The sequence below is a fragment of the Nelumbo lutea genome, chromosome 1 (genome assembly GCF_056320005.1).
Source record: "Nelumbo lutea isolate HS-2025 chromosome 1, American lotus-T2T, whole genome shotgun sequence".
In the NCBI taxonomy this organism is placed as follows: domain Eukaryota; kingdom Viridiplantae; phylum Streptophyta; class Magnoliopsida; order Proteales; family Nelumbonaceae; genus Nelumbo; species Nelumbo lutea.
This window is the reverse complement of record NC_142684.1, coordinates 99,891,235-99,913,409: the sequence shown is the minus strand read 5'-3', so window position 1 is coordinate 99,913,409 and position 22,175 is coordinate 99,891,235. Positions and strand designations below refer to the sequence as shown.

At 40.3% G+C, this 22,175-nt stretch overlaps 2 protein-coding genes across 2 annotated transcripts in view; both read right to left on the bottom strand.

Moving 5' to 3' along the window:
* Positions 1–3,699: 3,699 nt before the first annotated feature.
* Positions 3,700–7,664, bottom strand: LOC148876395 (tubulin beta-1 chain). The gene is made up of 3 exons (XM_088966969.1): positions 6,830–7,664; positions 4,869–5,138; positions 3,700–4,773 (listed from the first exon to the last, which is right to left on the bottom strand). Exons 1-3 carry the CDS (start codon positions 7,224–7,226, stop codon positions 4,097–4,099), a joined length of 1,344 nt encoding a protein of 447 aa, XP_088823095.1. The 5' UTR covers positions 7,227–7,664; the 3' UTR covers positions 3,700–4,096.
* Positions 7,665–11,326: 3,662 nt separating this feature from the next.
* The window catches only part of LOC148876394 (BRCA1-A complex subunit BRE-like protein), a 32,738-nt gene continuing 21,889 nt past the window's right edge, over positions 11,327–22,175 (bottom strand). Inside the window, exons 11-13 of the mRNA XM_088966747.1 lie at positions 13,399–13,464; positions 11,746–11,843; positions 11,327–11,636 (exon numbers count right to left, since the gene is read on the bottom strand). Coding sequence (XP_088822873.1) covers positions 11,576–11,636; positions 11,746–11,843; positions 13,399–13,464 — 225 coding nt within the window. The 3' untranslated portion in view covers positions 11,327–11,575. The remainder of the gene's footprint in view (positions 11,637–11,745; positions 11,844–13,398; positions 13,465–22,175) is intronic.

Here is a 22,175-nt window from a genome sequence, read left to right as displayed (position 1 = left end):
AAAAGATCAAATGTTCCTTTTCATGTTGTGTATTCTGATGTATGGGGGTCTACTAATGTAATCTCTAAGGGCGGATATAAGTACTTTATCACATTGATTGATGATTACTCTCGCTATACATAGGTAATTCCTATGCGTAGTAGAGACGAAGTTTCAAAGATTGTGAAAGACTTCCAGAGAATGGTATTTACGCAGTTCCATGTTGAAATACAAATCTTCCCATCCGACAATGCAAAAGAATACTTCCATGGGGAGCTCAATGAGTTATTTGTCTCCCACGGATCTATTCATAAGAGCTCATGCGCCAGAACACCACAACAAAATGGTGTTGCAGAGAGAAAAAACAAACACCTCCTTGAGGTGGCTCGTGGGATGATGCTACACATGAATATTCCAAAAAGTTTTGGGTGGATGCTATACTTGCAACTGTTTATGTCATCAATCGCATGCCCTCCAAAGTGTTGAACTACATGGCCCCTCATCAGTTATTGTACCCTCAGTCTCATTTATTTTCCATTCCCATGAGAGTCTTTGGTTGTCGTGTCTTTGTCCATGATTTTTCTCCATCTCGAGGTAAGTTAGACCTTTGATCCATTCTTTGTATCTTTCTGGGGTATCCCTCCTCTCAAAAAGGGTATCGATGCTTTGATCCCGTTAGTCATAAGTTTTTTATGTCTATTGATGTGTCATTCTTTGAGTCTGGGCCATTATTCCCTACTTCTCCTTAGGGGAAGAGTAGTAGTGTGGAAGAGGAGAAGCAAGGTCAAGTATCTCTTCCTTCTATTCAGAACCTTGCTCCTTTTCGTGTCTTCCAACGCACACGCCATAGAGATCAGCGATGTGATAGAGATGTAGAGCAGCTAAACACTGAGCAACTGACACTGTTAGACTTCTAGGAGGTAAGTCCACTCCCTAACCCTACTCCTATTGTGGATGACCTTGACATTCCTATTGCTCAACGAAAGGGAGTCAGATCATGCACTACCAAACACCCAATTACCCATTTTGTCTCTTGTGATCACATTTCCCCCTCATACCAGGCTTTCCTATCTGCATTTGATTGCATCCATGTTCCTAGAAATGTTGCAGAAGCCTTAAAATGCCCTGAATGGACAGATGGAGATTAATGTTCTTCACAAAAATCAAACTTGGGAATTGGTGAATCTTCCAAAGGGGAAAGACCCCACAGGGTGTAAATGGGTGTTCACGATTAAACACAGGGCAGACGGAACAATTGAAAGGTACAAAGCAAGATTAGTAGCCAAAGGATACGCACAAATATACGGGGTTGACTATGATGAGACTTTTGCTCAAGTAGCTAAGATGAACTCAATTAGGGTTCTCCTATCCTTACCTATTAATCTTGATTGGGAATTGCATCAACTGGACATAAAGAATGCTTTTCTGAATGATGACTTAGTGGATGAAGTATATATGGTTCAATCCCCTGGATTTTGTGCCAAGGGAAGTGAAAATAAGGTGTGCAAGCTGCGAAAGTCTCTTTATGGCTTAAAACAATCTCCCAGAGCCTGGTTCAGTAAGTTTCATATGGCAGTTCAGCAAATGGGCTTCAAACAATGTTAGTCTGATCATACACTTCTTGTGAAGAGATGTTAGGAATAGGTTGTTGTATTGATAGTGTATGTGGATGATATCATCATTACAGGAAGTTGGAGTTCAGAGATACAAAAATTGAAACAATTCCTTGCATCTAAATTTGAAGTGAAAGATCTTGGTCCCCTGAAGTATTTCCTTGGGATTGAAGTTGCTCGCCCAAAAAATGATATCTTTATCTCTTAAAGGAAATATACCCTTGATCTATTATAGGACATAGGTAAATTAGGTGCAAGGCCAGCGGATACTCCCATGGATGTTGACCACAAGTTAGGTGATTGTGATGGTGAACCTCTGAAAGATGTGAAACTGTTCCAAAGGTTAGTGGGAAAGCTAATTTATTTGTCCATGACCCGTCCAGACATTGTCTATTCCGTTGGGGTCGTAAGCCAGTTCATGCACTCTCCTAAAAAATCACACATGGAGGCAACAGGGAGAGTTTTTAGATACTTGGAAAAAATATCCCGGAACAGGTCTACTATTCAGTAAACACAATCACCTAAAGGTGGAAGTCTTTACAGATGCTGATTGGGCAGGTGTTGTGGATGACAGAAAGTCTGCAAGTGGGTATTGCACATTTGTGGTAGGAAATCTACTGACCTGGAAAAGCAAGAAACAAAGTGTGGTAGCAAGGTCAAGCGCTAAAGTTGAATATAGAGCTATGGCACATGGGGTGGCTGAAGTCCTTTGGCTAAAGAATCTTCTAGGGGAGCTTGGAGTTGTTGTTCATAGTCCTATGTCTCTTTACTGTGACAACAAGGCTGCAATAAACATTACTAGCAACCCTGTCCTACATGAGAGGACCAAGCACATTGAGGTGGACAAACACTTCATAAGAGAAAAATTGGAAAAAAGAGAAATTTGCATCTCTTATGTCAACTCCAATGAACAAATTGTTGATGTCCTCACAAAAGAGCTTCCATACTCGCGGCACAATGAGTTATGTGACAAGCTGGGCATGATAGATATATTCAGCCCAACTTAAAGGGGAGTGTAATAAGGCTTATTTAATTGTTACTTTGTAGTTACTATTAGTAGGCTGACTTCTTAAGATACTGTCAGTTAGTTACTTTTCTTTTTTTCTTATTAGTTTGGTTCTAGGGTGTGCCACCAGGGGCATACTTATAATTTTTATTCTTTTTACTAAGTTAATATTAATAGAGAACTGGCAGCAGCCAGTAGTGATTTTTCCTTTTCCTCTCAATCGTATCTCCCTCTCTCTCTCTCTCTCTCCATGAATGATTACAAACCACAACATAAGCAAAACTGAACTAGGTATAGAATTTGTATTTGATTTTGATTTGCAATGCAACAATCAGACTATGAGTCTAATCTCAGTTTGTAAAGAGTATAAATACAAATATATACAGTACAATGCATACAAAATAATATAAAATATAAGGTTTACATTCTACATATTTGCATTTATTCTCCTTCCAAACTGAAATTCAAAGTAAAGACCATAAATGCAGTGAAATAACTTATAGGGAATGCTCCTCCTCAGGCATGTCGTGCAAATTACCATCGAAAGAAGTTGAGTTGGGTTCGAATTTTACATCACAGTTACTTAGCCCAGCCCAAATTGTGCTCTGGTGACTAAGGTGGTGTTCACTGTTCGGTAGTGTAAAAGTATAGTGAATGGACCATTTTTAGTCGCACTCCATGATGGAAATAGGCGTTTGGTTAACTGCGAATCATTTGCATCCACACTATACTGTGGTTGCAAACTGAATAGATATATCACAATATGTCACCCATTTATCATGGTTTGGACGATTGATTTTTATAACAAAAAATTGTTTGAATATTATACCCTCTAACTTTTTAATTGTACAACCCATGGTTCTCATATTTTTATTATTAAGTAATTTTACTCTTTTTGTGTGTTTGGTGGGGGAAGGGGTGGGTAAAAAGGAGGACACAATACTCGAGACCCACAAACCCACAAATATGGTGGTGGTTGCGTGGACTATGCATGGAGCTTCTCTTCAAAGGTGGCAGCACTGATCAGCAGAACCACCCTGACGACATGGAAGAAGATATGGGATAAAACTTAAAACTTAACCAAGGAGTGAAGGCTGGCCATTTTTGGGTTAACAATTAATTGATGAAGTATTCGTGAATTGAGTAATCAGCTCAAAATGGTATGTACAAGATCAGGAATCCGATGAAAATACTGGAGATAGCTAGTTCACAACTTCACACCACAGGTGATACCAATTTCCAATTGAGAAGTGCAAGGGCATTCTCACACCACATTCCTTATCGAGTACCAACCTGTGCGACCTGGAAAATTTTCCTCTCCAAACTCAATCTTATATATGGAGTCACATAAACCAGAAATTTCTAAACGTAGAAAAACGACAATTCTTTATTCACATGCTTGAATTAAAACCCAATGGCTATGACTTCGCGGCAAACAGGGAAAGTGTAACGTTAGCAGTTGTTTTCTCCTTTGAATTTGGCAAGTGGTCGGCACGCTTCAGCCCTCGTAGTTCTCTTCTTCCTCATATTCGCCTTCTTCGTCATCTTCAATGGTGGCATCCTGGTATTGCTGGTATTCCGAAACCAAGTCGTTCATGTTGCTCTCAGCCTCTGTGAACTCCATCTCGTCCATCCCCTCTCCTGTGTACCAGTGCAAAAAGGCCTTTCGACGGAACATCGCTGTGAACTGCTCGCTCACCCTCCTGAACATCTCTTGAATCGATGTCGAGTTTCCTACGAATGTTGATGCCATTTTCATACCGGTAGGAGGGATGTCACAAACGCTCGACTTAACATTGTTGGGTATCCACTCAACAAAATACGACGAATTCTTGTTCTGCACGTTAATCATCTGTTCGTCTACCTCCTTGGTGCTCATCTTCCCCCTGAACATGGCCGAGGCAGTCAGGTAGCGACCATGGCGAGGGTCTGCGGCACACATCATGTTCTTTGCATCCCACATCTGCTGCGTCAGCTCCGGCACGGTGAGAGATATGTACTGCTGGGATCCACGAGAGGTCAGTGGGGCAAAGCCCACCATGAAGAAGTGGAGGCGAGTGAATGGAATAAGGTTCACCGCCAGTTTCCGCAGATCTGAGTTCAACTGGCCCGGGAACCTCAAGCAGCAAGTCACCCCACTCATAGTTGCAGAAATCAAGTGGTTCAGGTCGCCGACTAATACGAAATCCCACAGTCAAAAAATCCATGTTTATGCGTAATACTGTTAATATCAGTAGTTAAGCCAGTTGTTCTGTTAACAGAATACTCACAGCTCGGATTAGTAAGCTTTAAGGTCCTGAAGCAGATGTCATACAGTGCTTCGTTATCAAGGACCATGCATTCATCCGCATTCTCCACCAGTTGGTGAACCGACAGCGTAGCATTGTAGGGTTCTACGACTGTGTCGGAGACTTTTGGAGAGGGAAAGACTGAAAATGTAAGCATCATCCTGTCCGGGTACTCCTCCCTCATTTTCGAAATTAACAGAGTTCCCATCCCGGAACCTGTGCCACCTCCGAGAGAGTGGCATACCTGAAAACCTGCCGAAAGAAAAAGAGAGCATTAAAAAAATGTCAGATTTTACCATGCACCAAGAAATGGCCCCGAAGCGCAAGGAATCGCATCAAGCAAGATAGATAAATGATCATGGCTCAAGGTTCTAATCGACGAAGAGTCCTTTGCACACTGTTCCATCACCAAACCCCCAGTAGAACTCTGTAATTTTCATCTTACTCGGGTCCTGTGCAGGTATCTACAGACGTGGGGACAAGACAGAAGTCACAGAACCACGCCTCTTCAGGCAAAGTTGGGCCCTGTGGATTTCAAAGACACGGTGCAATTTCCTATTTTCTTGCTTCAGCCAATTTGCAAAGGAAAAAGCAATATTGGTGGTTGTTGGAACCAGACAAAAAGGAACCCATCTTCAAAGGTTTTACAAATGAAAGAGTTGGCCCCACCACAAATAGGAACCCATCTTCAAAGGCTTAAAAAGAATGATCACAGAGAATTTTTCGACAGGTAAAATTTGAGCTTTGGACTTGGTTGGTCTCTGGGAACCTTCTGATCACAGACAAACAGATTCCTGAATTCTCTGAAAAAGGACGAATTTTACTACAGGGAGTCAGGGAGACACCATTTTCTATAACTCAAAATTTTACCTCAGAAGTTAGTATTAGATTACTTATAAGTTGAACAAGGTGTCGCTTGAACAAGCGTGGTTGAACACCTGAACACTACTGCTGTGACTTACGCTATCCTTGTGAAAAGACATTAGACATGGAGCAAAACATGACAAAAAGGAAAGTGTATACATTATTGGATGCATTGAATCCTCTATTGTAATTTGTTCTTATATGGTCTCAACATTCAAAACAGGGTAAAATTAAAAGAGCAAGTTATACCGGATCGGAATAAGAATACGGAGGAAAACATGTTATCTCTTTGAGAAAGAAATTTCCACTACAGACTTTTAAGTGCTCTTTTGAAAAATCAAGAATTAGAAAAGCATTGAAGTCACATTACAAACTGAAGATCACAAAGTTACAGGGAGTCGGAAAGAAGTTCCGAGATGTGAAATTTAATCAAAATAATACATTAGATAGAAGCACGACATCACTATTAGGATTTTACCGCTTTGATAGGATTTTTTTTTTTTTTTTGATGAAGCGCATAGTTAGGATTAGCAAAGCAAATCTCACGCATAACGATCAAAAGTTCAAAAGAAAGGAAATAAATTAGCATATCATTGTTCCAAATATAAACGTTTTAATAAAGCAAGAACCCTTGGACCAAAGCCTGGCTCTGAAGACCTCTATATACAGAGAAATGTATCTGACTATGTAATTCTCAATATTAAGAAAAAATAAATAAAACACGGAATGACACTCTCTGGCTTACGAAAAAAAAATCAGCGGATAACGAAAGAAACACCTTCGAGTTCAATTGCATACAATTTCTAGAACATTGATACTATAAATTAGTTCGGCATGATTCATAGATCTGGACATTTCGATTTCAACTGAGTTGATCAGCACAAATGTAATAGATTCCAAATTCCACTACTCCAAATAACCGATGAGATCCTCCTTACGACAATAGAAGTGGATGGCATCAAGAAACATGATCACTTCGATTCGGACTATAAATTATACGACGAAGATGGAAACCAAACAGAAGCGGATCGGTAACACAGAATTTGTAAAGACAAAGTGAAAAGTGCAAAGCGATTTACCTTGCAAACAATCACAGTTCTCTGCCTCCTTGCGAACAACGTCAAGAACGGAATCAATCAACTCGGCACCTTCGGTGTAGTGACCTTTAGCCCAGTTGTTGCCGGCACCGGACTGTCCGAAAACGAAATTATCAGGTCGGAAGATCTCACCGTAGGGTGCGGATCGGATGCTGTCCATGGTCCCGGGCTCGAGATCCATAAGAACAGCTCTGGGAACATATCGTCCTTCGGAGGCTTCATTGAAATAGACATTGATCCTCTCGAGTTGAAGATCGGAAGATTCGCCTTTGTATTTTCCCGTCTGGTCGACGCCATGCTCGCCACAGATGACTTCCCAAAACTTGGCTCCGATCTGGTTTCCACATTGTCCTCCTTGAACGTGAAGGATTTCCCTCATTCTATTGGTAAAGGTTTGTTACCTATGGATCTACGGGGTGGTGTGTGTGTCGGGAGAAAAACCAATTGAAGAAGAAGGAACTATAAATAGGCGATGGAGAGAGGGAACGAGTGGGGGAGGAACGATAGAGCGTGGGAAATGTTATTGTCTTATTGGTTTGCATTGGAATTGGAATTTGGAAGCCAATAGCCATACTCTGGGAAAGCGGGGGATGTTGATGGGGTTGGGCTACCCAGTTTTGGGAGACCAACCATTGTCCTACTCCTACAGGAGTGAACCCCACCCACGTCTCTGCATGAATTTCTTCATGTCATGTCCACCAAAATGAGGGCAGGGATTTGCTACCAACACATGACATTCCCAACAGTGTCCCTACACCCACCGCAGTCTGCAGCTGTACATTTAGGAACATCTCTCCACTTGAGAAACAGATCTCCCGAATTCATTATGAATCCGGATCACCTGCCAATAAAAACCCCAATCAAACCATTCCAACATGATCGTATCTAATATGTTTATAAGAAAAAGCATTTCAAAAATGATTAATTACTCCACTTTCAAATATTAGTTTTAGGATAAGAAGACTGCAATCCACTTCAGCAATCTGAATTGGAGCCCCTCCTAGTATACTCGTAGACATCAATTCACGGGTAGGATTCAATTCATCCCTAGAAATTTTAGCTCCACCCTAGGGGTGGACTGAACTATAAAAACCCCATTTGTTTTATTAGACATTGTTTACCCAGGCTGAAAAAATGATTAGTTAATTACACCTTAGAAAAAAGTTCTTACTCTAAGCATATGGCTATTTAAAATTTTAAATTTACAAAAGAAAAGTTCACTCTAAGATAATAAAAAAAATTTCCACTAAGTATATGTTTGGCAACAATGATGCAGTTGAAACCAGTGTTGTTGATGTATGGTTTTGAGCACTCTTTTCTCAGAAAATGATGCCTTTTTTTTGTTTAGAATCGTTGTTGTTAGGTAGGATGTTTCTTGGAGCAATAGCAATTTTTTTTTTTTTATCAATGCTCTAGGAAACATTTTCTACACTTCTACCCATTATCCACTGCCACATCATTGCCCTGTTGGCAGCAATGAGCTACAGCTCCAGGAAACACCAAATTCGGCCATGCCTTCCCGATTTCCAAGGTGTGGCTTGGAGCACCATTTTCAATGGAAAAGCAGTTCCAAACATATGGCTATTTTTTGCTGCAACTTTTTTGTCCTACATGGCGTTGATGTGGCACCATTTTCTGGAGCAACAACAATGGTTCCAGAGAGACGCTGAAGGATATAGTGATATAGAGCCATATCAATCTTTTTAATTCAATTTCTTAATTTAAATAAAAGAATTACTATAAAGATTTTTAAGTTACGAATTAAACCTGATTTAATTATTCAAATTAAATAAGAAGTTCAAGTTAGATACAATTATGAGATAAATAGTGAATATCAAATAAAACAATACTATTAAAAAGATAGAAAAACAAAAGTATATATAGTGTAGTTTCCCTTTTATTTATATGGGGTCATTCTCTAATATATATTAAAATAAAGCCCTTAAATTAGAGGGCTTAAGTTCAAGAAAGGTCATCTCAAAATGGTTAACTTCACTTTCAATATAAGATATCTTACTCAGGCATGTATCTACCCACTTTTAGAAAAAGTGAGTAATTAACTCTACTCTCGGGAAAAACACCAACTCTAAACACATGGCTATTTTCAAAAAAAGAAATAAAATTACCACTCCAAGCTAATTTTAGATATATCGCTACCTATAAAAAAAGTATCCACTCCAAAAAAGTTGTGGGATTCATTAATCTTTGTGATTTAATTTCTTAATTTAAAGAAAGTAGTCACTATAAACAGTTTTAAATTACAAATTAAACCTGATTTAAGCATTTAAATCAAATAAAAAAATCAAATTAGATATAATTATCAAATAAATAGTGAATTTCATATAAAATGATACTTTCAAAAAGGTATATTAATTGCCTCGTACTTAGTATAGGACCATGTCTAAAGACAAATTGAGATCTATTCCTTACAGAGCACGCCTCACACCGACCTCACAGCTACATCCCACCTTGTATTGGGAACATCTCCCCATGAATAATAAATACAAGCATGGAAGATGTTTCCAATGTGCAACCAAGACAGGTTGTGAGGTCAGAGTGAGGGGGCACTCTGTAAAGAGCAGATCCGGACTCATTTCTAGTGTATGATCAGCATATACTTTGTTTGATTGTATGAACACATCAACCCAACCTTATTATTTGTAAGTTATTGGTTTATTAAGGTTCCGTTTAGCAAGTTTTTTTGAGAAGATCTTTTCGTAGCTCTGACAGTCAATAATCGCATTGAGCTTTTGACATAAGATCTAGGCAGTCCAAAGACCGTTTGGCAGACACGCATTTTCTGTGCATTGTTTCGAATCTTTAGGTGCGAGATTAAAACGCGAAAAATGCGGGAAGCTTCATTTAGAGCTTCCCGAAATCAGCCCACAATGAGCTTCCCACGTCTTTTCGACGCCCCTTCTTTTGACCACAAGATCTTCTGCGTGTCAAACTGGAATGGACTGATTTTAGGTATTTCCAACTTATAAGCAGCCAAAAGACGGGCAGAAAAATGCGTCAAACAGGGCCTAAATATTTGTATCATTCCCACTATTAATGTCTTATATGTGGTATCTAATACTCTGATGTGGGTCGCAGCAGATGTGGACTCGTCTATCAATCACCCTAGCTTGTAGTAATTTACCTACTTGTAGGGGCTGCGTTAGTAGTAGTAATTGGATTTCTACGACGCTTTACCAGACAAAAGAACGCACCCCATACGCCCATCCCAACCATGCATTGGGAACATACGCCCATCCCAACCATGCATTGGGAACATCTCCCATGATTAGGGGTGCGCTCTTGGGATGTGATGTGGGCGAGTGTGGGGTGCAAGTGCACTCTGCGTGGTAACTTATCCAATTCGATCATTTTCTAGGAAAATAAGAGATAATATTTTTTGGCAGATCCAAATACAAACTTTATTGCTATTGATTGATCTTCATCCTGTGTGCGTGTGTGCGTTTGAGAAAGCGTGTATGTTGTGGACCCTATGGGGTTGTTTGTGTGAATGTGGGACTTTATGATATGGGAATAAACTTTAACCTCACAGCTCCCAGTGTATTGGCATGTTTTCTCATTAACATCAGGTCCTACCAAGTTTTTCTGACGCCTCAGGTAAATGAGATCGGATTTCCTCCACATATCCATCTCAAAGGAGTTCAAATCAGTCTCCCACAAGATTGCCCCTCACAACATCCCCCAACACATCCTCACCGTGTATTGAGACCATCTCTCGATGATGACATCATCATGTCTGAGATTATCATTGGGAGATGTTCCCAATACACTGCAAGGATGTGCTGTGGGACATTGTGGGGGGCTGATTTGGTCTCATCTCAAAGCACATTGCAACCATAAATCAGAAATATCTCCTATACTTGCATGTTTCATTCAGATGTTCCTGATGAATAGCTCTGGATCAAGTTCTACAGAGCCACTTGTATGCATTTGGAAGGTATGCCTATTTTCAAGGTTTTAAAAACTGATCTGGAACTGAAACCAGAATCATTCTAGTTCAAAGAACAGCCCATTCTGACAAAAAAATAAAAAATAATAATTAAAATAAAAAATGACAAAAAACATTGAACGGGTCACCAATTAGACTGCTTGGATCAATGGATCGTTGACCAATTCAACAGTTTTTAGCTAACGACTGGTTTTGGGATAAAACAGAACCAGTTGCTTGGACGGTTCCTGAATGATTCCCAGATCAAACAGTCCAACTGTCCGGGTCAACGACAGTTTGAAAACATTGCCTATTTGAATTATAAACAGGCTCAAATAATAGTTGCATGCCAATTTGTATTTTTCTTGGTAAAACATACCAATTTGTATTGATCATCCCCAAAATGTTTCTCTGGTAGAAACAACCAAATACCAAACACAACCATAATGACAATACTTGCCTGCGGCAGTTGGCCTCAAATCAGGATGACTCCTAAAACAAGAGGTGATAAGAGAATAGTTATAATGTCTCTGTTTTTGAGAAGAACAAAAAAGAGGTACTTATGAAAATTTTTCTGTTAGTTTGGAATCAGGTAGGTTTTGTAATGTTGGCTCTTAATGTTGCTGAAATTGAATATTGAACATTTACCTCCTCTAGGGACCATGTTTAAAGCAGCATATTGTTAACATTCAAACCGGTTTTGATGCTCATAAAAATACAAGGCTTCGAAACAACCAGGACAAATTTTGTACATTGAATATTGCTTCTTCCGAAGATCCGCATTAAAGTTGGGTCTCATTACAATACTTCTTAAAGTTCAAGCTTTCCTCCACCAAAAAGTCGCTGCCAAAATTAGGTATATTAGTACAACGAGTATCAAAAAGTAAACAGAAAAAGAAAAAAAAAAAAAAAAACATATAGTGATACAGGAATTACTGATTGAGGTACTCACAAGATGCGTTCTGCCATTTGTGATATTTCCCATCTGGGACTCCATGGATAATCTACCAAAGGAGGTGACATGATTGGTGCACCTTGAGAATTGAAATGCTATAAAATTATAATAATCTAATCAGTATGAGTGATGTGTACCAATAACACTATTACAAGTCAGGGAAAGGACAGAAAAGCATGGGTAGTGCATATACCAGTTAAGGACCATCCCGTTCTAAGTACAAGCAGCTAAACATATGTATCCAGTTGGTAAATATGGGAAGGGTTTCTTATTTAACGAGATTAAATTAATTATAATTTATAATCAACAACCCACTTTATATAAAAGAATGGGGCCCGCAAATGCATCAAATTGAAAGTCTGTGGTTAGTCTTTTATTCGAGTTAGGAAACTAAATTGGAGTTGATTTAATATAACAGATTTGATTAACTTCTTTCATGAGTTAAAATTTATTTATCCGGTTATCCCTTTTTTTCTAAATAGCAGTCTTAGACGCATTTTTTCAGAGGCCCACTAGTCTGAGGGCTTTGCTTTGACATATATTAGATGTTCTTGCTGTGAATAAATGAAAATGACCTAGGCATTGCCTTCACAACTATGGATTCCAAAGGATTCTCCCTTTGATAGAGAAGTGCCCCCCCCCCCTCCAAGAAGATGGTAATTCTGCCACTGATTGAGGACAAACCCATTGCCTCCGAAAGAGCTTAAGAAAATGGCTCCAAACTAAAAAAGAACTATCAAGCTCAAAACTTCAAGAACCTAAATTCATTTGGTTGTTTATTCTGATGTATTTCCTTCAAGTACACACACAGAAACTTGGATTCAACAGGATTCTAGACCCACCAGTATGTTTAAGATGGAGGTGAATTTCCTTTTCTAGGTCTGCAATAATAAATGTACTCCCTAACAAAATAGAAGAAGGTGGTGAATAGGCAATTGGCAATCACCCAGAAACCAGGTTGTTCTAGGCTCTAACAGATCAAGGAGTTGTAACCCAAGAAACAGGCCCACTCTTTATGCACCTAAAAATATTTGCAGTAACTAGTACTGTGTGCTTGTGTATTACCACAAACACACACAAAAAATTATAAAATCAGAGTAACTGGTCAAAGAATTGACTACCCAAATCTCCCAAAAACAAAATCCAGGTATGATGCTTTGAATTAAGACTAAGCACTCAAATATCCATGACTCCCTTCTCATCTGTTTTTACAGGAGGTGAGGGAGTTCAGCAGAACTTCATATTTTGGAAAGTGACAAAAACAAGCTCAGCATCCAGATAATAATGGATATGCACATTAAAGCAAAGCATGGCTCCATGAATGTGTGATGCAACTATATGCATCTGTCCCTGATTATGACATTCTTAGAATGAGTATAATAAATAGCAAAACTATTTGTATGGGGAGTGATTGGGGCAACATCCCAAATTTTATAAAGGGGGTGCACCTCTAATCATTACTAAAAGAGTAGATGCTCTAAAAGTCAAAAAAAAAAAAAACAAATAATGATTTAATGATTCTTATCCTCACAAAAGGTGGAGTCTTTATCTTTTCATTGGGATGTATCCGGCTTATGAAAAACGGGTTGTGCCCAAATTGATCTACATTCATATTTACTGTAACTAGACAAATTAGAAGGGTTTCATTACCTGAGAACTTTGAAGCGTCAAAACAGGTTGTTGCTTAGGGAACTGAGTTGAAAGAAAAAAGTGCACCTACAGCAATTGCCTTCTCATGAGTTTCACGGTGGATATAAAACAATCAAGAAGAATTACAATTAAAAGTTCAAACTCAACAAATAGATGTCAAATGGTGAAATAAAATAACTTGGCTAATGAATTATTTTCAAGGTTCCTTGAACACACACGAGGTAGCAGATTCTCTATCCAAGCACATCTGCAACACTAGGAACCGAGTTTTCAGGCATCGACAAACCAGTATGCTAAGCAACCAAGAAGATCATTCTTTAGATGGTGTAATGTTAGTATTCACATAGCAAGAAGGTACTAGTTATAGCCAATGTTAAGGTCTATATCATCATCCACAAATACAGAGAAACACTAAAAGTGACAATGAGAAAGGAGTGGGGAGCAGACTTTTACTCAACCCAACTCAACAAATCCATTTTTATTTCCCAAGGAAAGGGCTCCTGACTCTCCCTCAAGGATGGAGACTTGCTTGGATTTTTTCTGGCAGTGAGCAGGAAGTGCAACCAGCAGTGACAAACCAAGATTTTGAGGCTGATGATAAACCAAGCTTTTGAGATGAGCTTAATGGAGTCAGGGAGGGAGACACCCCCGCCCCTTGGTGCATTGGTGGGGATTTTAACACTTTTTGGTTTCCTTCAGAGAAAATTGGATTGCCTAGAGGAGATCAGGGTATGAGAGGGTTTGCAAATTTTGTGCAACAGTGAGGCCTGATGAATTTGCTGGTGCTAACTTCACCTGGGCAAACAACCAGGCTACCCCTACCTTGATCAAACTGGATAGTTTCCTTACCTCTCCGGACTGGGAGGATGGTTTCCCTAATTTATTCCAATCTGCTCTCCCCCAGACCCCTCTCAGACCATATGCCCCTTCTCTTAGATAGTGGAGGGGTGCCTTGTGCCCGCAGGCCTTTTAGGTTTGAACACATGTGGTTGAATGAGGAGAGCTTCCTTGAGAATCATGAGCTTCACAGGTTCAGCAAGTCACATCTTCCACTTGAAATTGAAGGAGTTGAAACAAAAAATTAGAGCCTAGAACAAAGACGTTTTCAAGGGAGTAGAAGCTAAAAAGACGAACTACTTACAGCAAATTGTTGATCTTGATTTGGAGGAAGAGAGGGGTCCTTTGAGTGAGGACAACAGGAAAAAAGAAACTTCAGGCCAAGATGAACTATGATAAAACTACCTTTCAATAAGAGATAAAATGGAGGCAGAGATCTTGAAGCTTATTGTTAGAGTAGGCTGTACAAGGGTAGTACAATCCTTTTATGTTTAGTTATATATGTATTGCTCTGCTGACGTGGCCCTCACTTAAGTGAGGGCACAATGGTAATCCTTGTATATCTTAGAAGAGTATAAATAAAAGAAGGTCGACTAGAGGTTGAGATTTTTCTCTCTAGTTCGGCTGTGACTTTTCTCCTTCTTTTTCTTCTCTTTCTCCTTCTCTCTCTTTTCCTTTTCTTTCTTCTGATCTGAACATATATGAACATCTAATCTGAGTTTTATCATGGTATCAGAGCCACGATAATCAGTTCAGATAAGTTGTCTCCTTTTCTCTCTGTTCTGCACATTCCTCTCTAGGGTTTTGCAGAATTCTCATTGATATTTAGAGAGTTTTCCAGAAAGGAAGAAAAGGACTGGTCGTTTTCTCCTTTTGGGGGTTTCCATGCCTCCAATGAGTACAGTCGTGGTTTTGTGTGGTTGGTAGAAAACCCTTTACTCGCAATTCGAAGAGGGCTGGTTTTGTGATGGTGACAGTGCAGACTTGGTACCCTCTACTCGACAGGTACATGATCTTTGAACTAAGTTGTGGTATGTAGCAAGTTTCTTTTATATGTTGCAGAACTGAAAATATTATTTGTGAGGTGTTGTGAGGGTTTCTAGTGCTAACAATAAACGGCAACAGTAGTGCTGTTGCTAAAAGTGGTGAACAGTTGTGAATATTATTGCTGAAACAATGGTGAATAGTTGTGAGTGTTGCTGCTGAAACCTGGTACTAGGAACCCTAGTGGTTGTTCAGTCATTCGTGTGGAGTGTGGTGATTTATTAGGGCAGTAGAGTAACAATCTAGTGGTACAACCTCCCACAGTTTTTTCTGTGCAGTCATGGGAGACAACAGTGAATACAAATCAAGTGTGATAGTGCCTTCTGATTATCTGAATGTGCAGATGACCTCTATAAAACTGAATGGTGAGAATTATGTCCCTTGGGCTAAGTCTGTTGAAGTTTTCCTGAAAGCCAAAAAGAAAGTGAAACATGTTAGGGAAGATAAACCCTCAATTGATTCTCCAGGATATGATGAATGAGAACAGGAGGATGCCCAAATTATGACTTGGCTATGGAACAGCATGGAGTCCAAAATTAGTGTAAACTTCATGTTTTTAGATACAGCCAAGGAAGTCTGGGATTATGAAAGGAAACTATATTCTGAACAAGATAACATTACTAGGGTTTACCAACTGCACCAAGAATACTTCAATCTGCAACAAGGGAATCAGAGTCTTGAGAGCTATTATGCCAGTATGAGAAACTTACGAAATGAATTGAATGTTTATCATCCTCTTACACCTGATGTCAAAATTCAGCAACAAAGAGAGCAGTTGGATGTGACCAGATTTTTAGTAGGGCTGAAATCTGAGTATGAACCCGTAAAGGCACAGATATTAGGTGGATCTGCTCTTCCCTCTCTTGAGGAAGTGTTTGCTTGTCTTCGGAGGATTTCAATTGGACCCATAGAGACTTCCACTATGTCAGATAGGTCTGCATTTGCAGTTACAAGAGCGGGAGGTCGTGGTGGTAGAGGAGGTCAGCATGACCGTGGTAGTGGTGGTGGACCCATGTATGGTCGTGGTGGTGGTCGTGTTGGAGGACGAGACTCAGGGGGAGCCCGTGGTAGGAGACGTGGTAATACTCTGAGAAGGTGTACTCATTGTGGTATGGAGGGGCATACTATCAATTTTTGCTACGATCTCCATGGCCCACCTTCAACCTAGGCGAATCATGCAGCTGTAAATGGTGGTAACTCAAGACAAGAATCTCAAGTCATTGATCAAATCCCCACTACATCTGCAGATACTTCCAGAAAGGAGATGGTGAGTGTTTCACGGGATGAGTATGAGCGGTTCATTCAGGGTACATCTCAACAAAACACAACTACCCTTGCACACACAGGTACGGCTTGTCTAGCATCCACATCTTCTCGTTGGATTATAGATTATGGAGCTTCCGATCATATGACTGGAATTCCATGTGTATTTTCATCCATTTCTTCGTCCTCCACTTCCCAATTTGTTACTCTTGCCAATGGCTCTACATCAGCCATATGTGGTGTTGGTAATGTTGACACTGACTCATTATCCCTCTCCTCAATTTTATATGTTCCAAAGTTTCCCTTTAACTTGATGTTTGTTAGTAAATTGACTCAGTCTCTTAATTGCTCAATAACTTTTTACCCTTCCTCTTGTGTGTTTCAGGATCTCAAGACGGGGATGAAGATTGGTGGAGGGCATGAAGCGGGTGGACTGTATTATCTTGATGGAGGTGGTTCAGCAACAACTCTTCAGTCATCTCTCTCCCCTCATCAGTGGCACTGCAGACTTGGCCATCCGTCTCTTAGAGCTTTTCAGTTACTTGTTCCGTCGTTGCGTCGTCTTTTCTAATTTAAATTGTCAGTTTGGGAAACATCATTGTGTCTCCTTTAGTCCTAGAGTTGATAGTCATACATCGAGTCCTTTTTCTTTAGTCTATTCGGACATCTGGGGTCCAAACAGAGTAGTGTCTTATAATGGTTACAAGTACTTTGTAATTTTTGTTGATGATTATTCAACAATGACATGGCTTGACCTTATGAAAGAAAAGAGTGAATTGTTTTCTATCTTCCAGAAATTTGATGCTGAAATTCACAATCAATTTGGTGTAAATATTAAAATTCTTCGTTCCGATAATGGTCGCGAGTATTTTTCCACACTTTCAAGAATATTTGGAACATGGCATTATCCATCAAACCTCATGTACCTACACCCCTCAACAAAATGGGGTGGCTGAAAGAAAAAACCGTCACCTTTTGGAAACTAATCGGTCCCTCTTACATCAGATGAATGTTCCCAAACCCTTTTGGAGTGATGTTGTACTCACATCTTGCTTTCTTATTAACCACATGCCCATGTCTATCCTAAGGTCAGTCCCCTTTCTCTGTTTTGTTTCCCACGTTGTCTTCTTTTCCCCTTACTCCCATAGTTTTTGGATGCATGTGTTTCGTTCATAATCTTGGGCCTGGAATGGACGAGTTAGATGCTAGATCCACTAAGTGTGTCTTTCTTGGCTATTCTAGGACTCAAAAAGGGTACAAGTGTTATAACCCTCGTTCTCGGCGTTCTTTTGTTTGTTCTGATGTTACATTTTTTTAGTATGTTCCTTTCTTCTCCAGGTCAGATACTTCTTCTCCTCTGTTGCCATCACCCCCTCTTCCAGTTCCTGTTGAGGATCTCGTTCCTCTTGTTCCAGTCGTGACCCAGTCTTTGCCTCCAGTGCAGCTACCTGAGAGAGGACCACCTATCCGGCAAGAGTATACACATCGTCAGGCATCGGCTCCTCCCCTAGCTTCGTCACCGTCGACAGATCCGGTAGTTGATCCCACCCCAGCCCCAACTCCAAGTTTTGACCTTGATCTTCCTATTGCTTTGCAGAAAGGTAAACGCAGTTGCACTTTCCATCCCATTTCCAATTTTGTTTCTATATCTCACATTTCAGCTTCCCATCACAATTTGTTTCTATGTTATCTTTTGTCTCTATTCCCAAGGATGTCTAGGAAGCCCTCAATTCTCCAAGGTGGCGCCAAGCAATGAAAGAACTCTCGGCCCTGACTCGTACTCATACGTGGGACCTCACTACTCTTCCTCTTGGTAAGCATGTGGTCGGCTGTAAGTGGGTGTACACGATTAAATACTTACCTGATGGAAGTGTTGAACGGTTGAAAGCTCGGTTAGTTGCCAAAGGTTACTCACAACAGTATGGTATTGATTACACAGACACCTCTCCGGTTGCCAAAATTGGGTCAGTTCGTGTTCTAATTTCTCTTGCTGATATGTTTGATTGGCCCTTGTTTCAACTTGACATCAAGAATGCCATTTTACATGGTGATCTTCTTGAGGAGGTGTACATAGAGCAACCACCAGGGTTTGTTGCTCAGGGGGAGGGTGAGAAGGTCTGTAGACTTAAGAAGGCTATTTATGGACTTAAACAATCTCCCCTTGCATGGTTTGGGAGATTTAGTGAAGTGGTGAAGAAGTTTGGAATGAAACAGTGTCAGGTTGATCATTTCGTATTCAGCTATGAATCAAATGCTGGGAAGATTCTCTTGGTGGTATATGTAGATGACATTGTTATCATAGGCAGTGACAGACCAGGAATTGACAGGTTGAAGACTTACTTGCATGATCACTTCCAGACAAAGGATCTTGGCAAATTAAGATACTTCCTAGGGATAGAGGTTGCAAGGTCCAAGAATGGTATTAATCTGTGCCAGAGGAAATATGTTCTTGATTTGCTAGAGGAAACAGGGTTGTTGGGTGCCAGACTAGCTAAAACACCTATGGAACTGAATGCTAGATTGGGTAGTGATACAGGTGAGGAGTTTGAGGATTCGGGAAGGTACAGAAGGCTGGTGGGTAAGCTTAATTACCTAACCATCACTCAAACTAATATCTCATTTGCAGTCAGTGTAGTGAGTCAATTTATGCAGAATCCGAGAATCCCACACTGGGAGGCAGTCCTAAGGATTGTGAGGTATTTGAAGGGAGGGTGCTCTAGGTCGTGGCTTGTTGTATAAGAGTGGAGGAAGTCTTGAGATTAGACCTGTTCATGGGCCGGACCGAACCGGGCTCGGGTCGGGCTTTTACTCATCATTAATGAAAATACGCTAGGCCCGAGTCCAAGCCCGGCCCGACCAACGGGCCTATAACTTGGGCCCGAGCCCGGCCCTGATAAAAAGCCTGAAGCTCGAGCTCGAGCCCGAGCTCGACCTAATAAAAAAAATTACAATTTTCCCTATTCAAATTAGAATTAAAAATTCATATGGATTTTTTTCCTATTTAAATGAACAATGGGCCTACAAGATGGTTTTTTTCCTTTTCTTTTACGTTTTAAAACACAGTTTTACATTCTTAAATCAAAAAATTTATTCAAATGGACATAATCACATAACCCATTTTAAGTCTAATTTTAGGTCGGGTTGGGCCAGGCTTAGGCCGGGCTATTTTGACAAAACCCGAGCCCAGCTCAAATTTATTGCAGACCGGGCTTTTTGGCCCGAGTTTAAGCCCGCGGGCCTATAAACATGTTCAAGCCCGTCCGGGGGCCGGGCCGGCCCGTCGGGCCACCCGGCCCATGAACAGGTCTACTTGAGATAGAGGAATACACGGATGTTGATTGGACCGGGTCCATATCTGACAAAAGGTCCACTACAAGGTATTGCACTTTTCTTGGTGGGAACTTAGTGACATAGAAGAGTAAGAAGCAGACAGTGGTAGCAAGAAGCAGTGAATAGGCTGAATATAGGGCTATGGCTCACACAACATGCGAACTGGTGTGGTTGAAGCATCTACTAGAGGAGATGGGATACTCGATTGACACTCCTATGAAGCTATACTGTGATAACCAAGCTGCAATTCACATCTCCTCTAATCCAGTGTTTCACGAAAGGACGAAGCACATAGAAGTGGATTGCCACTTTGTACGTGAGAAGGTGCTTAGTGGAGTGATAAGTACAGCATATGTGAACATAGGAAATCAATGGGCAGATCTGTTTACCAAAGGGTTAAATCGGGGAAGAGTGAACTACATATGTAACAAGTTGGGACTATATGACATATACTCACCAGCTTGAGGGGGACTGTTAGAGTCGGCTGTACAAGGGTAGTACAGTCCTTTTATGTTTGGTTATATATGTATTGCTCTGCTGATGTGGCCCTCACTTAAGTGAGGGCACAATGGGTAATCCTTGTATATCTTAGAAGAGTATAAATAAAAGAAGGGCTGACTAGAGGTTTTGAGATTTTTCTCTCTAGTTCGGCTGTGACTTTCTCCTTCTTTTTCTTCTCTTTCTCCTTCTCCCTCTCTCTCCCTTTTCCTTCTCTTTCTTTTGATCTGAACATATATGAACATCTAATCTGAGTTTTATCACTTATTGCTAAAAGAAGGTGACAACAACAATGCTTTTTTCCACAAGATGGCCAATGCCAAAAGGCACATTAATAGCATCAAGGCTTTAAAAGTTGATGGGCAGGTGCTGGAGGATGAGAGCCAGATTAAAATTGTCATTGTTGACTTCTACTCTAATCTTTACAAAGAAAGCTAGAGTAGAAGGCCAAGACTTGATGAGTTGGACATTAATAGAATTTCTAATGAGGTTGCTTTGGACCTGGAGAAGCCGTTCTCTGAGGATGAAATCAGGGAGGCCATTTATCATTTGGAAGGGGACAAGACACTAGGCCCTAATGGTTCACAATGAAGTTCTATAAGCCGATCTGGTCTTTTACCAAACAAGACCTCTTGAAGGTTTTTGAGGAATCCCACTGAAAGGCTGCTCTAGAAAGGTGTCTCAACTCTACTTTCATCACACTGATTCCCAAAAAGGAAGGAGCTTTAGAGTTGAAGGACTTCAGACCTATCAGTCTCCTGGGAAGTGTCTATAAAATCCTTGCAAAAGTCTTAGCTTCAAGACTAAAAAGGGTGATGGGTCAGATTATCTCCCCCTCCCAAGGAGCTTGAAGGGAGACAAATTCTTGATGGTGTTCTCATTGCCAATGAATTGATCGATTCACAGAGGAGGGAAGGTAGAGATGGGCTAATCCTCAAGGTGGATTTAGAAAAAGCTTTTGATCATGTCAGCTGGAATTTCTTAGACTATATACTAAAGAGAACGAACTTTAGCTCAAAATGGAGGAGCTGGATCAAGATATGCGTTACTACTCCCACATTTTCCATCCTTTTAAATGGTGTCTATTGTGGAAAGTTCAAAAACTCAACAGGTCTAAGGCAAGGGGATCCTTTGTCCTCATTCCTCTTCAATATAATTATGGAAGCCCGAAGTAAGCTCACTTGTCAGGCAGCAGCTGGTGGCTTTATTCAAGGGTTTAAAGCTGGGGTGGAAGAGATCAGATCCCCTTGCTCCAGTTTGCTGATGATACCATCTTTCTTTTTTTTTTTTTTTTTGTGATTTTTCAGTTGAATTCTCTAGGCTTTGTTGTAAGATGGTTTGAAGCTGTCTCGAGCCTCAAGATCAACCTCTCCAAGAGTGAGCTAATAATTACTAAAGAAGTATCTCCTGATCCTATTTTGGTTAACATTTTGGGCTGCAAGTTAGGGAAGCTGCCCTCCACTTATCTTGGCATACCCCTGGGTGCTAGGTGCAGTTCTAAGAGGATCTGGGATCCTGTTATTGAAAGATTTGACAAGAAATTGTCCATGTGAAAATCTAAATACCTGTCAAAAGGAGGTAAGCTCACCTTGACAGGGAGTGTCTTGTCCTCACTCCCTATTTATTACCTGTTATTATTCCAAATTCCTACAAATGTTGCAAGGATCTTGGAGAAGAAAATGAAGGCCTTTCTATGGGCTGGGTGGAGGAACAGTTTTAAATTTAATTTGGTGAACTGGAAATCTGTGTGCCAGCCTAGAAAATCTGGTGGCCTTGGCATCAGAAATATTAAAATGGTTAATAAG

Excerpts from the sequence above, each read along its gene's own strand:
- LOC148876395 (XM_088966969.1), bottom strand. The coding sequence starts at position 7,226 with ATGAGGGAAATCCTTCACGTTCAAGGAGGACAATGTGGAAACCAGATC. Across the intron at positions 5,139-6,829 it reads GAACTGTGATTGTTTGCAAG|GTTTTCAGGTATGCCACTCT; the intron begins GTAAATCGCTTT and ends TTCTTTCGGCAG. Across the intron at positions 4,774-4,868 it reads AAAGCTTACTAATCCGAGCT|TCGGCGACCTGAACCACTTG; the intron begins GTGAGTATTCTG and ends ATTTCGTATTAG.